The 14,342-nt window shown below is 37.8% G+C and overlaps 1 protein-coding gene across 3 annotated transcripts in view; it reads right to left on the reverse strand.

Annotated features, from left to right (window-relative positions):
- The window catches only part of eps15 (epidermal growth factor receptor pathway substrate 15), a 185,971-nt gene that overhangs the window by 129,058 nt on the left and 42,571 nt on the right, over positions 1 to 14,342 (reverse strand). For all 3 annotated transcript variants that reach the window (XM_060830449.1, XM_060830448.1, XM_060830450.1), the window contains exons 2-8: positions 12,708 to 12,749; positions 10,434 to 10,523; positions 8,068 to 8,115; positions 7,820 to 7,915; positions 7,424 to 7,489; positions 6,838 to 6,963; positions 1,802 to 1,861 (exon numbers count right to left, since the gene is read on the reverse strand). In XM_060830449.1, the coding sequence (XP_060686432.1) occupies positions 1,802 to 1,861; positions 6,838 to 6,963; positions 7,424 to 7,489; positions 7,820 to 7,915; positions 8,068 to 8,115; positions 10,434 to 10,523; positions 12,708 to 12,749 (528 nt within the window). The remainder of the gene's footprint in view (positions 1 to 1,801; positions 1,862 to 6,837; positions 6,964 to 7,423; positions 7,490 to 7,819; positions 7,916 to 8,067; positions 8,116 to 10,433; positions 10,524 to 12,707; positions 12,750 to 14,342) is intronic.

The following is a 14,342-nucleotide window of genomic DNA, read 5'->3' on the forward strand; positions in this document are numbered from 1 at the left end:
ATGCAATAGAAGTAACAGTGGATGTTATAAGTTAATTATCCATCATTACTAAACAGTAAATTGCCAGCAAGCATTTGTCATTTAATTAAACACAAACAGGAAGAGGTTTGAAACATGGCCTGCACCTCCAGGAAACCTGAAGAATAATATTGAGGGACATGGTAGTCATACTCAAAATGGGATAAGTCTTAACGACTGACAATTAACCTCTCTGGTACTGAAAACTGAATTTTCTAAGTGGGGAGCTTCTTTCTTCTTGATTTTAATTAAGGTTAGAGGATTCTTTTGTTTTCCACTTTTTTTATCCAACCTTTTATCCCTTCCTGTCTCAACTTCATTTCTTTCATCACTCTTTATTTTGCTTTCAGCCTACGATTTGGTATCAATTTAAGGATTATAACATGCGCCTTTGATTTGGACTGTGTATCTTAGAAAGGATTCTCCAATTTTATCTGTTAAGTGGGCACAACATTGCTTACCTTATTCACACAGGCCCCTAATGAAGGCTACTACATTATCTTTGATTTCTAATAATTGCAAACTCCAGCGCAAAGCTAACAGAAAAACCTCTAAGTATGCTCAGTCATCACTGATCATGAAATTGGTCAATGTGGTTTCAGTTAATACCAATGAACTAATTAAGTTTTATGGTCATAATTTCTGAAACCTAAACACCAAAGATATGCTTCTGCATTTAATACAACTCGAAATGGTGTGATTTATCCAATATGTACATGTTTTTAAATTTAATCCTAAACCCAGCATGAAATTATCCTAACCTGTAACATTCAAGAACTAACACCTGATAGCACTGCATTTAAATCATGTGGTTCACTCAAAAGGTTTGCCATCTTCTATTTCTCAACAAACTAGTTCTTTAAAGAACCTTAAAGCACAAAAGAAGCAGATCATAAATTCTAGCCATAAAACACAAATGCTCGAATAAACTTCAAATAAATAACACATCTCAGGAACAGGAATCAATATTCATTAGGGGCCACTCTCCCTGGTTGATATTAGAATGCCCAACTTCCCACATGATTTTGTGCTCAATGCAGCAGATAGCTGAAACATAAACACCACAAAGGCCTAGGTTCAATTGCACTTTTACTTCTTTGGCTGCTATATAGTCACTGAACCATAGTCACAGAATACCCACAGTGTGGTAGCAGGCTATTCAGCCGATCAAGTCCACACCAAACCTCTGAACAGCATCCCACCCTTTCCCCATAAACCTGAATTTCCCATGGCCAACCCAGGTAGGTTGCACATCTCTGGACACTATGCAGAATTTAGCATGGCTAATCCACCTAACCTGCACATCTTTCGACTGTACAAGAAAACCGGAGCACCTGGAGGAAACCCATGCAGACACAGGGAGAACGTGCAAACTCCACATGGTCAACCAAGGCTGGATTGAGCTTGGGTCCTTGGCATTGCAAGACAGCAGGGCTAACCACTGAGCCCCCATGCTCTCAGCTGAGATAGGGTTACGGGTGTAGATTTGGTCATACAATCCCAGATCATTTAAGTTTCTATTCCCTTGTCTCAATCTCTGTGCTGTGGAAGGGTAGACACAATTGGCTTCAATACTTCTTGTAGCCAAATACCTTTGATTTAACTCCATTTGAAGACAGCCCAAAGAATATTGACTACTTCAGTTCAACTATCAAAGGCTATTCTAAAGCTCAATACTGTCCTGTCACACAAATCATATTGTGAATGCATTTCTATAAAAATAAAGTCATCAGGTAGCCTGTGGTTCCAAAATAGATAACTGTGTAATATATCTGTAACTTACAACAGCAAATTCATCCCGATCTAATAATCCATCATGATCAGTATCACTGAGGTCCCAGACCTAAAAGATAATGAGAAAAAAAGGAAGTTAATAATTAGACACATTCAATTCTAAACATGCTTTCTAAATCAAAGCATTCAGGGTCAGAATTTTCTTACAGCAACGAACACATCGTGTTATCGAGTCATACAATACAAAAAGAAACCCTCGGTCCACCAGTCCATTCCAAACATATTTCCAACTAAACTAGTCCCACCTTCCTGCTCCTGGCCCATATCCCTCCAAACCTTTCCTATTCATGTATCTATCCAAATTTTTTTTAAACGTTGTAATTGCACCCATATTCATTACTTCCTCAGAAATTTCATTCCACATGCAAACCATCCTCTGTAAAAAGATTTGCCTCATGTCTTTTTCAAATCTCTCTCCACCCATCTTAAAAATGTGCCCCCTAGTCTTGAAATTCCCCATCTCAGAAAAAAACCAACCATTATCAACTCTATCTATCTCATTATTTTATAAACTTCCTTCAGGTCTTCTCTCAATCTTCTACACTCCAGTGAAAAATGTTTCAGCCTGGCCAGCCTTTCTTTATAACTCAAACCTTCCATACCCCACAACATCCTGGTAAATCTCTTCTGAACCCTCTCCAGCTTGATAATATCCTTCCTACAACTGTGACCAGAACTGGACACAGTATTCCAAAAAAGACTTCACTAATGTCCTGTACAACCTCAACATAACGTCCCAAATCCTATACTCAAAGGACTGAGCAATGAAGACAAGCATGCCAAACACCATTTTAACCACCCTGTCTCTATGGTGACACAAACCTCAAAAAATTATGGACATGTACCTGAGGTCCCTCTCTTCTACAACATTACCCAAGGGCCTACCATTCAGTCCTACCCTTGTTTATTATACTAAAATCTAATACCTCACATTTATTCAGATTGAACTAACTCCACCTGCCATTTTTCAGCCCATCGACCCATTTGATCAAGATCCCTTTGTAATTTTAAATAACATTCTTGCCATGTTAGCAGTATTTTTCAAACTGCTTTGGCTAAAGGTCATTTAAGAGAATGCAGAAATGAATTAGGAAGCCAAAATATCTGGATAACACCACCTTAAGACTATACTGGAATTACCATTAAACATCATGACACAGACATTTTACATTATCTAATCAGAGATGTTATGACACATGTCTTGAGCAGAGGGGACTTAAACCTAAATCCCCTGGCTCAAGGTTAGGGACACTACCACTGTCACAAAACAACTCTATGGACATTTCAAATGCCATCAGTATCATTCTGTCCATTAATCTAATTGAAGACATGACACTTCAATCAGCTTGGTTATTAAAGGATATATTAGTATAGTATTAACTTACTCAAATAATAACATCAGCAACCTTCATCCGAAAGAGGATTTTTGTTTTAGAAAAGCAAGATTGTAGCTGTATAATGTAAGATGTATGATTTCCATACATTTCAAATATAATTTACTTTGGATCTTTGAACATTGAGCTAGTGACGTATGGGTTTTCTGTGTCTGAAGGTGTTTTATGATTAACTTGCAGCCAGTGTTTTCTTTTAAAACACACAATTAGAGTCTCAATTCCTGAAGAATAACATGGTTTTGTTTACATTGGGAGAATATACGAGCAAATGAAGCAAACAATGTAGTGCATTAGATTTTCAGATGTAAGATTCTAGATTTTTGTTTACTTATCAGAAACACCCATATCTTGAGGTAAAAAAATAGTTTCAGTTTGGGGCAGTTTAGTGGTCGAAAAGTGTGGCACTGGAAAAGCACAGCAGGTCAGGCAGCATCTGAGGAGCAGGAGAGTGGACCTTTTAGGCAGAAGCCATTCATCAGACATTCCTGATAAATGACCTATGCCCAAAACGTCGACTCTCCTGTTCTCAAATGCTGCCTGATTTCCCATGATTTTCCAACGCCACACTTTTCAACTCATCGCCAGCATCTGCAGTCCTCACTTTCTCCTAGGCAGTTTATATTCAATTTTATATTCAAACTTGGGTAATTAGAATGCTATCCCATAGTATGAATCCTGGGCAAACATGATAAGCAACTGTCAAGCTCTGCAATAAAGCAGATCAAAGGATTATTTGTAAACATCACAGAATCTGAACCAGTAAATAGCACTAAAATGATTAATTCGGTATTAAATCAGATACCAAAAGGAAAATAACAAGAAAGATAAAAAGGTGGGATTTAGTAAGAGAGAGAAAAACAACAAAGAAAAATGAAGTATATTTTTGTTTTAAACAGCTCTAACAATAATTAAAACCCAAAGAGATTAGACTCCACTTTCATAAAAGTTCCTATCCCTACTTGTCAATGTCTAAGTGGTGATCTGCCTTCTTGAACCACTGCAGTTCATCTTGTGCCATGAGGGAGGGAGTTCCAGGAATCTGACCCAGCAACACCGATGGAATGGAGATATATTTGCATTCAGAATGATGAGCAGCTTTCAGGGGAACTTATGGTACACTTTGAAAGTGCTGCCTAAGGAGCCTTGGTGAATTTCTGTAGTGTACCTTGAAGATGATACAACATGCAGGATATAGACTGCAGCGGTTCAAGAAAGCAGCTCATCACCACCTTCTCAATGGCAACCAGCAACGGATAATAAATTCCAGCCAGCAAACAATGCGCACAACCCACGAATGAATTTTTAAAACATGGATGTTATTGAGCATCAGTTTTGGGTGCACTCAATATTTATAGATATGATGCCAATCAAGAACCTGATTTTCCTGGATGGTATTATGCTTCGTGAGCACTGCTGGAGCTGCATTCATCTAGACAAGAGAACTACATCACACTCCTGACTTGTGTCTTGAGGATGGAGGACAGACTTTCAGGAGTCAGTAGGCGCATTAGCCAATGCAATATTCCTAGCATTTGACCTGCTCTTATACCCACGAAATTAACATTTCTCATCTAATTTATTTTCTGGTCAATGGATATCCCCAGGGTGTGGAGAGTGAGAAATTCAGCAAAGATAATGCAGTTCAATGTCAAGAGTCAATGGGTAGATTCTCCCTTGTTTGAGATCGTCAATGCCTGGCACTTGCATGGTTCAAATGTTAGCTGACACTTTTTAATGGCAACACTGGATTTTGTCCAGAACTCAATGCATTTGGACATGAGCTGCTTCAGTTTCTGAAGACCTGAAAACTATGTGTTCGTCAGCAAACATCTCTAATTCTCATCTTAGGATGACAGAAAGTTATTAATGAAGCCTGTTTGGCTAAGGATACTTCCCTGAGGAACTCACGCAGAAATATCTTGGAGATGAGATGAAAGACTCAGTGAGAATGTGCGAGATTAAATACGAGGGGGCAAATGAAAGGTGAAATAAAACAAAATAAAATAACAGCCTTTGAACTACAGATAATAGGAAGACTGTAGGATTTTAAATAGAAAAAAAAGCATCAACGTGTAAAAAGGCTGAGAGGGACTGCATACATATACAATTACAAAAGCACAAAGAACTATTTCCCACCATGTAAGAAACTGCTGAGGCTAGTCTTCAACTAATAAATGAATTTCCTAATTATGTAAAGAAGGAGAGTCTGCGAGTCTGTGCCCCTGAAATAGAGGGTACCTGAACGTCAGAATATCAAAAGACACATAGGATTCCCAAAGATTACAATGGGCCTGCAAGTAGCATCACAGTTCTCTGGAAAAATGGTTAGTACAAGTCAACAGATCTTCAGTGGAAGCCCAGGATACATGACTGGGTTATTTCTTTGCTTAAAATTACTCAAGTCAGGGGTTGGCCTACACATTCTGATTATAATAATGTGGAGGAGCCGGTGTTGGACTGGGGTGAACAAAGTTAAAAATCACACAATACCAGGTTATAGTCCAACAGCTTTATTTGGAAGCACTAGCTTTCAGAGCGCTGCTCCTTCTTCAGGTGGTTGTGAAGCACCTGAAGGTTTGTTAAATATATCAGTATACTTGCATGACACTGTAATCTTTTGGTATAAATTCTGTGACTTATGGTCCTGCTTCACAACCACCTGATAAAGGTGCAACGCTCCAAAAGCTAGTGCTTCCAAATAAACCTGCCAGACTATAATCTGGCATTCTGATTATATGTCATTTTGTGACAGCTAATCAGAAAGTCAGGCATTTAAACCACAATGTAATACCGTCGGAAAATATGTTAACTGTATATACTCAAGTAATTGTCAATCTCATGTAAAAAGTCAACCCCCTATTTTTGGCCAAATAACCAGGAATTTTCCATTAATCTTGTGTAAAAGTCAACCCTAGTTCTTCACAGAGAACACATCAACGTTTATGAGTCAGTGTGCTGGCTGTCACTTTTCGCTGTAGCTCTCCAGTCTGCCGGTTGCTCCGCTCCGCTCCCAGTACGCTGGCTGTTTTGTTCCACTTCGGATTTTCAGAATTATCATAATTTGTTCTTTTATATTCATTTAGAGATCATTTGGGCTTCTGCTAATGACACAGTATGAATTTTGATGGGCATGAATTTCAGTCCCTCGAAAATAGTATCCATGTAATAGTCGACCCCATAAATTTAACCTTAAAAAGTGGTCATAAAAATTTGACTATTATTCAAGTATATACAGAAACCTTTAATGCCTATAGGGAGCATACAGATTCATACAGTCATACAGCACGGAAACAGACCTTTCAGTGCAACTCGTCCATACTGACCAAGTTTCCAAATATATGTTTAGCTTTGAATAAGTTTATCCCCAACATTCATTAGCAATTAAAACACAGAACCACAGAAGCCCTACTATGTGGAAAAAGGCCTTTCAGCCCACTGAGTCCAGACCATCCTTCGAAAGAGCAGCAGAGTGGGACTAACTGACCAACTAATCACTCTTAAAAGGAGCAATATCAATTTGTTGGACTTTGTTTGTTGGTTTCCTTCTGTGTTTGCTGTTCTACAGAAACAGTACACAAACTTAATTCTGCTCAGACTATTCCACAGCATATTAACATAAAATTGTTCTTACCCTTCCTAGGACATCCACAGGTAGCTTAGAGTTCAGAAGCACAGGTTTCACTTTATCACCAGATAGGAAACCATTCACAGGATTAAGACTGTCAAAAATTATATCATACTTCGCCTTTTCTTCCAACTGCAATTCACATATTAACATAGATGTAAGTCGATGACTATAAATAGGAACTCCTTGTCTTGAAGATGTTAATTTACATTCATATTTTTAATCAAAATAGTATTATGATTAAAGTTAGTTAAAGGAAAATAACTTGATTTAGAAATTTGGTATTTCAATTCCTGTACATACATGTAACGCATTGAATTGTTTACATACAAAACTCTAACGGTTGGAAATGGTCAATTTTACTGACTGCTTTGTAATTTTCTAGGTATTATAAATGAAACATTGATGGATTTAAAAAGAACTAAATAGTTAAATCCTCAGTTAAGTCATACGCACTCATTGCATGCAGCATTTATGTTAGGAAATACCACTTGATAAAATTTGTCAAGCCAAATCTCATTTTCTGCGACAGAATTTTAAATGATAGTCAAAAACCTCAAAAGGTTAAAACTGAATAATTAAAATGCTGTACCTTCACTGCCCAGGGAATATCAATAGGTGTTGAACCACCAGCCAGCAACGGACTGTTTCTATCATTCTAAAATAAAAATGACAGATCCATTTATAAAAATTGCAGTAATCTCAGTAGAACACAAAGTGGGGGATACAGCAGAGATGAGAGAGAGAGAGAGAGAGATTAGCCAAGAGTACAAAAGAAAAAAGAGAGCAACAAGAACAATAGCAACACAAAGAAGAAAACTTTTATTCCATTAGTCACAGATATCAAAATATACTTGATGCATTAACTATGATCTTTTGAATGAAATGAAAATGTGTAAATTTCAAACTAAATTCCTGAACTGAAACCAAAAAGTCAAATTACTGCTACCATTTCAGGTTACAAAGAATAGGAAATGAATTTACGTACAAATTTTGGTGCAGGCGCAGCAAGTTGTAAACTGTTCAGCGAGACCTCAAGTCCATTTTGTGCACAGGCTACAAGTCTTAAAGCAACAAAAAATTCCTAAAGGAAATAAAAGCAGTAATTAGGTAAATAGTTTTATCATATAAGCAAACTAGATATGTTGTAATAATTCAAAAGATAACAGCTATCACATAATATTGAGCAAATCTAACAAAAGTGTCATTTCTGAATTAAACAAATATAAAAGTCACCTGTTTGTTTAAAAATCCCTTTGCATCTGCATCAGCTAAATCCCATATCTGCAAAAAATTGAATGTGGTAAACTTAAAACATTGCACATCTTGCTAAAATCTTCAAAATGTTACTATGGTCTACTGATTAGCATTTACAAAATACAAAAAACACAATATCACGGCTTAATAAATCACCACATACATTGGTGGTGGAAGTGTTTTGGGACGGGGGAAGGGAAGAAAGAGAAAGGAGGAAGGGGAAGAGGTGGGGGTAAGATTTGCCACCAAACAATCCCAAAATGGCCAGGGAAAATCAACCACTGGGATGACTAACAGGACAAAGTCACCCCTACACACAGAAATAAAACAACACACGATAAAGTTGGGCCAGCAATAACAGGTTAGTATCATACAATCCCTATAGTATGGAAACAGGCCACACAGTCCACACTGACTATCTGAAGAATAGCCTACCCAGACCCATTCCCTCTAACCTACAATCATCCCTGATTAATGTACCTAACCCACACATGACTGAACATTATGGGCAATTTAGCACAGCCAATTCACCTAACCTGCACATCTTTGTGACTGTGAGAAGAAACCTGAGCACCCGGAGAAAACCCATGCAGACACTGGGAGAATGTGCAAACTCCACTGACAGTCTCCCGAGGCTGGAATCGAACCCAGGCCCCTGGCACTGTGAAGCACAAGTACTAACCACTGAGCCACTATGCAGTCCTAGCCCTCTAGTAGGAGAGTGCTAGTTTCCAGCCTGAGATTGGAGACAAAGTGAACAATTAGAGAAGTAAGTGGTGGCATAAAGGTTATGATAGGAAGAAGATGGCTATAAGAAGGGTGGTCTTGAAAACAAGAGTACAAAAGGGAGTGAGGACAGACAAATGGTAGAAAAGGAGTTTGTAAGATGGGGTGGAGAGTGGAAGGAGGATGCAAGGCAGAGGAGGAACTGGAGAGGGATGCTGCATTAGTCTGAGAGAAGGAAGCTACAGAGTGGGAGAGAAGGAGGCTGGAAGAATGTGTGGAGAGAAAAGGAAGCCACATATGGGGTGAGAGTGGAGGGAAAGGGCAGCTGTTAGCAGCGTTGAGAGAGATAGAGGCAAGGCAGAGCAGAGGGAGAGGGAGGCTGTAAGGACAGGTGGTGAGAAGAAGGAAGTTGCAGGGAGCTATGAATGTGTGAGTGTGCACCAAATAATTTGAAATAAACTAGTTGCTAACATACCTGTTGTCTTGTACCAATTTAAATATAATGGTGTCTAAGAAATTAATGCTTTCATTGTGTGAAATGGGTTTGCTTTAATGAAGGGTTGCTAATTGCGGAACTCATGAATTCTTCTAAATCTGCTGTGAGAGCCCAAATATAAACACGAATCCAGGAGACACTATTACTTCATGAACGAGTAATAAATGAGTTGGTGAGAATGAAAAGGGAGTCACTGAAAACTAAAAAAAATTAAAATAAAAATAAGCCCTCAAGAAAATCTCAAGGCCAGCCTTCAAAATAAAAATATTTTGACCACTACAGCATTCTGCAGTCTTTGGAAAACCACAATGAAGCTCAGAAAAACAAGGTCAAATTTAGCCAACGGATTTTGCCTAGGCATTTCATCAAAGGTGGCCTAAAAACTAAATATACTATAGCCCATGCTGAATGCATTGCCTTTGACTTTAGCATTTTCATCAGTAATCGTATAAAACTATAATCAGAGTAAAGAAGTATAAGGGTTGGATATGTTCGAGTTGGTCAAGTCATATATAGCAGACGATTATAAAAGACAATTATGGTACAAAGGCAATTTAAGAAAGTATTCAAGTTGCAGAAAATATCAATACAGTACACCCAAGAGAAAGGCAAACCCAGACTGATATTATTGTGAAATGTGAAGCATGAAAATGTAAACTGGTGAAAGATCAAACATGGGAAATTTTGGAAACAGAACTCTGATAATCCTGATAAAGGGCTTTTGCCCAAGACATTGATTTTACTGCTCCTCGGATCCTGCCTGAACTGCTGTGCTCTTCTAGCACCACTAATCCAGAATCTGATAAATCAGTCAGGGCAACCGAAACAGTAACGAGAACAGATAATTTTACAGATTCCTCAAAAGGAGCTTTAAAAGATTGACTGAGATATAGTGGGTAGGAGAAAATAAAATAACTAAATATGGCAGTGAGAAATGGGTAACAATAGAAAAATGTGAAGAGTAAAATGGAAAAGATTTTTAAAAGGATTAATGTTACAGTAAAATATTTACTAAAATGAAGAATTTACTAGTTTCAGTAGTACATGATATAAAGAAAATGAAATATCAATGATTTCAATTCATCACAGGAACCCGAAACAAAAACAAAAATTAAAGCAGTACCTTTCCAAGCACTAGATCAGACAGCCCAGACGTTTTTAAAAATGAGGCAGCTTCTGCTGCTCCAACTCTCCCACCATTCACTGTATCAATCTGTAAATGTGAAAGACAGAAAAACTGAAAACCGTAAGCATGGAAATGATCTGTGTTCCATAAGCATGTTTAAAAGATCATTTTTCCTTGGGAATATCGATGAATTAACTGCCTTATGATTCTCAATATGGAAAATGCCTGAACTTAGAAAAAGCACCAAAAGTGAGACAAAAGCCCCAATGTCCAAGTCAATAAACTGAAGGAAAAGAAGCACTGAAAGATAATATTCTTAAACACCAGTCATACCCAGGCACTCTCATTTACTTGTCAGTAGAGTCACAGAGTAATGATAGCCAAGACCTTAGTGCAAGTCACCAGTTGACTCTTTCAAGTATTCAATAGTACTGGGGCTAAGTGGGAGGGAGAAAATAAAAATTGCTGTGGAACAGAATAGAAAAGGTCTTTTGATCATAACAAAATACATATGGGCTAAGTTAGCTACAAATATTAACAAAGGAAAATATGCCACCCATTGGTAGCCCAACAGTTTGTTAAGAGGCGACACCATTCTTTGCCAGGTGCTCTAAAAGAAATGCCAACTAAAACATACTGCTCAACTTAACTTAAAAGGAAAAATTTAAGATAATAAACATAAATGAAGAATTTAAGATTAGGCAAACAGCCCTGCACACAAATAAATCTTAACTTCTTTTTCCATAGGGCCTCCTTTATCCAGGAGATCTATAAAGATTTATGTTGAAGTTCTTGTCTGTGCAATTTTACATTAACAGTGGGAACCGCTAATTAATCTCCAAATTGAAGGAAATTCAAATGAGATTTTAAAACAGAAAATTAAGGTTAAATGTAAAGCAGCAACTAGTAACAGGGACAAAAAGTTTTAAGAAGTGTTGATTATTATACAAAGGTTACCATAAAATAAAGGCAAATAGCTTCAAATTATAACTTCATCAAAAATAACCTAAGCATTTTTCTCATCAAAAAAAAATTAAATTACTTTATACCATGTCTGGTACTCAGAAACACTATTCTAAATACAGTGATTACCTCAGAACAGACCAAGAACTTAACCTAGCTCTTATTTGCCTGTATGACTCAGCAATCATTCCAGACTGGGGGAATCTGTTGGATCTGCAATCAGCCAAAAAAAAACCCAAGAAGATATGAAGTCGCTATTCATATACAGAATATTCACAAGTACGCAGTCCAACGTACCATCCAAGAGGCTAACTTAGAATGAAAATTAAGGAAAGTAATTTAAATTTGACAGCAATTACAAAAATAATTTTTTCTTATAAATTTACAAAAGTTCACTGGATGATTTCTAGTATGTATATCTGCTCGCCAAGAGGAACAATGATCGTCAAAGAACGGCACTTGATCCAACTTAAAATTAAGAATCAGTGTGACAAATAGTTCCGAGAGAGGAATTTGTTGCCAAAATGATAATGTTGTTTTAACTCAGAGAGGTGGATCACTCATCACAATGAAGAGTACAGTTTCTCCATGGATTCGATAAAAGGTACACCTGATATATGAATGAGCTGATCACATAGAGGTAGAAGTGCTATATTGATAAATAGGTCAGAAGGGAGCCATGTGACTGACTACATTTGTGTCCTCCTTGAGTAGGCCTAAATTAATCTCAATGTCCAGAGATAGTGTTCCCAGTTTCTTCTGTGTCTTTTTATAATTTACTCCCAAACACGAGCATCACTGATGCTGTGTAATAAAACTGACTTCAATAGTCTTTATGCACAAGAGGTGGTGAAAAGCAGCTCGATTCTCCATGGATAATGGTTATCTACTGACCCCTGCTAACACATGCATGTGTGTGGACATGTGGCAAGGACAAGGTCACATTTGGCTAGTGTTTAGTTGCCTCATGTTGTTATTTGGGCAAGGTACCAAAAGCTGCAACAACTGTGAAAATATACCATTATTCGAACCTGTGCCTTCAAGGAGAAAAGGTAAACATCAAAAAGTCAGAAGTAAACAATTTAAGGAGAATGTGTTTTATAAGCAAACAATGTTGTAATAAGTTTGAAACTCAATTCTAAAATCACTTTTTAATTGACCTTCAGAGTAAAAAGGATTTTTAAAAAATATTAATCGTAATAATCGTAACATAATTTGTTAGAGTAGTCATTGCAGTTAAACATATTCAAATATTTACATGAGGCAGCGTCACACGCAGTTAATAGTAAGCTAGTAAAGTGAAGTTACCTGACGATAATACTTTTCATATAAAGGGTTTCCACTTGAAAGCTGCATAAGAATAAAAAGCAATATGTTTACTGATTGTATTACAAAAGATAAAAAGTATAACATGCAATGTTTTCAAAAATATTGGATGCTGGTTCTGAATGAATTGATATAGTCATTTTTTTATTTTTGGTTGTTCATGGATGTGACCTTTGCTGGCAAGACCACTATTTATTGCTCATCCTGAGGTGGTGGTGGTGGTGAACAGCCTTCTTCAGCCATTGTGACTGGGACTCAAATACATGAAGTTAGTAAAGGAGTTCCTTGATTTGCCTCAAAGACAGTGAAGGAATGACAATCCAGTTTCAAGTAAGGATAGGGTGTAGCTTGGAGCTGAATTTTCAGGTGAAGATGTTCCCAAGTACCTGCTGCCCTTGTCCTTCTAGGTGCAAGAAATCACGGGTTTGAAAGGTGCTGTCAAAGCAGGCTTGGGTACCTTACTCTAGTGAATCTTGTAGATGATATGGATTGTTGCCAATATATATCATCAGCAGTGAAGGGATTGAACACTGAATATGTTGAAAGTGGTGGAGTGGTACAAATCAAAGCAGATGCTTTGTTCTAGATGGTGTTGAGATTCTCCTTTCCCTCAAGTACATGAGTGAATCCATTAATGTTTTTGACAATTGACAACAGTTACATGGTTACCAACCATCTAGTTTACAACTTTAGATGTTATTATAAGAAAATGTTGCTATTTGCCATGGTGAGATTCAAAGCCATGTGCCCAGAACATAACCTAGGGTGCTGCATTACTAATCATTATTAGCACTTCATCCCCACCTTCCCCAAAAGATTACTACTATATGTTAACATTCTTGGATGTTGAAAAGTTTGACCTTCCATTATTATTGGAGAATAGGGGAAACCAGTTGAACTTACCAAGAATCACAATACATAGAACATAGAAAAATACAGCACAGTACAGGCCCTTCGGCCCTCGATGTTGCACCGACCAAAGTCTACCTAACCTACACTAGCCCAATAACCTCCATATGCTTATCCAATGCCCGCTTAAATGACCATAAAGAGGGAGAGTCCACCACTGCTACTGGCAGGGCATTCCATGAACTCACAACCCGCTGAGTAAAGAATCTACCCCTAACATCTGTCCTATACCTACCACCCCTTAATTTAAAGCTGTGTCCCCTAGTAACAGCTGACTCCATTAACTGAAAAAGGTTCTCAGTGTCCACCCTATCTAAACCCCTAATCATCTTGTACACCTCTATCAAATCTCCCCTAAACCTTCTTTTCTCCAATGAGAACAGCCCCAAGTGCCTCAGCCTTTCCTCATACGATCTTCCTACCATGCCAGGCAGCATCCTGGTAAACCTCCTCTGCACTTGTTCCAATGCCTCCACATCCTTCCTATAGTATGGCGACCAAAACTGCACACAATACTCCAGATGAGGCTGCACCAGAGTCTTATACAACTGCAACATGACCTCAGGACTCTGGAACTCAATTCCTCTACCAATAAAGCCCAGTACACCATATGCCTTCTTCACAGCACTATTTACCTGGGTGGCAACTTTCAGAGATCTGTGTACATGGACACCAAGATCCCTCTGCTCATCCACACTACCAAGTAGC

This window comes from Hemiscyllium ocellatum, chromosome 9 (genome assembly GCF_020745735.1).
Source record: "Hemiscyllium ocellatum isolate sHemOce1 chromosome 9, sHemOce1.pat.X.cur, whole genome shotgun sequence".
Classification (NCBI taxonomy): domain Eukaryota; kingdom Metazoa; phylum Chordata; class Chondrichthyes; order Orectolobiformes; family Hemiscylliidae; genus Hemiscyllium; species Hemiscyllium ocellatum.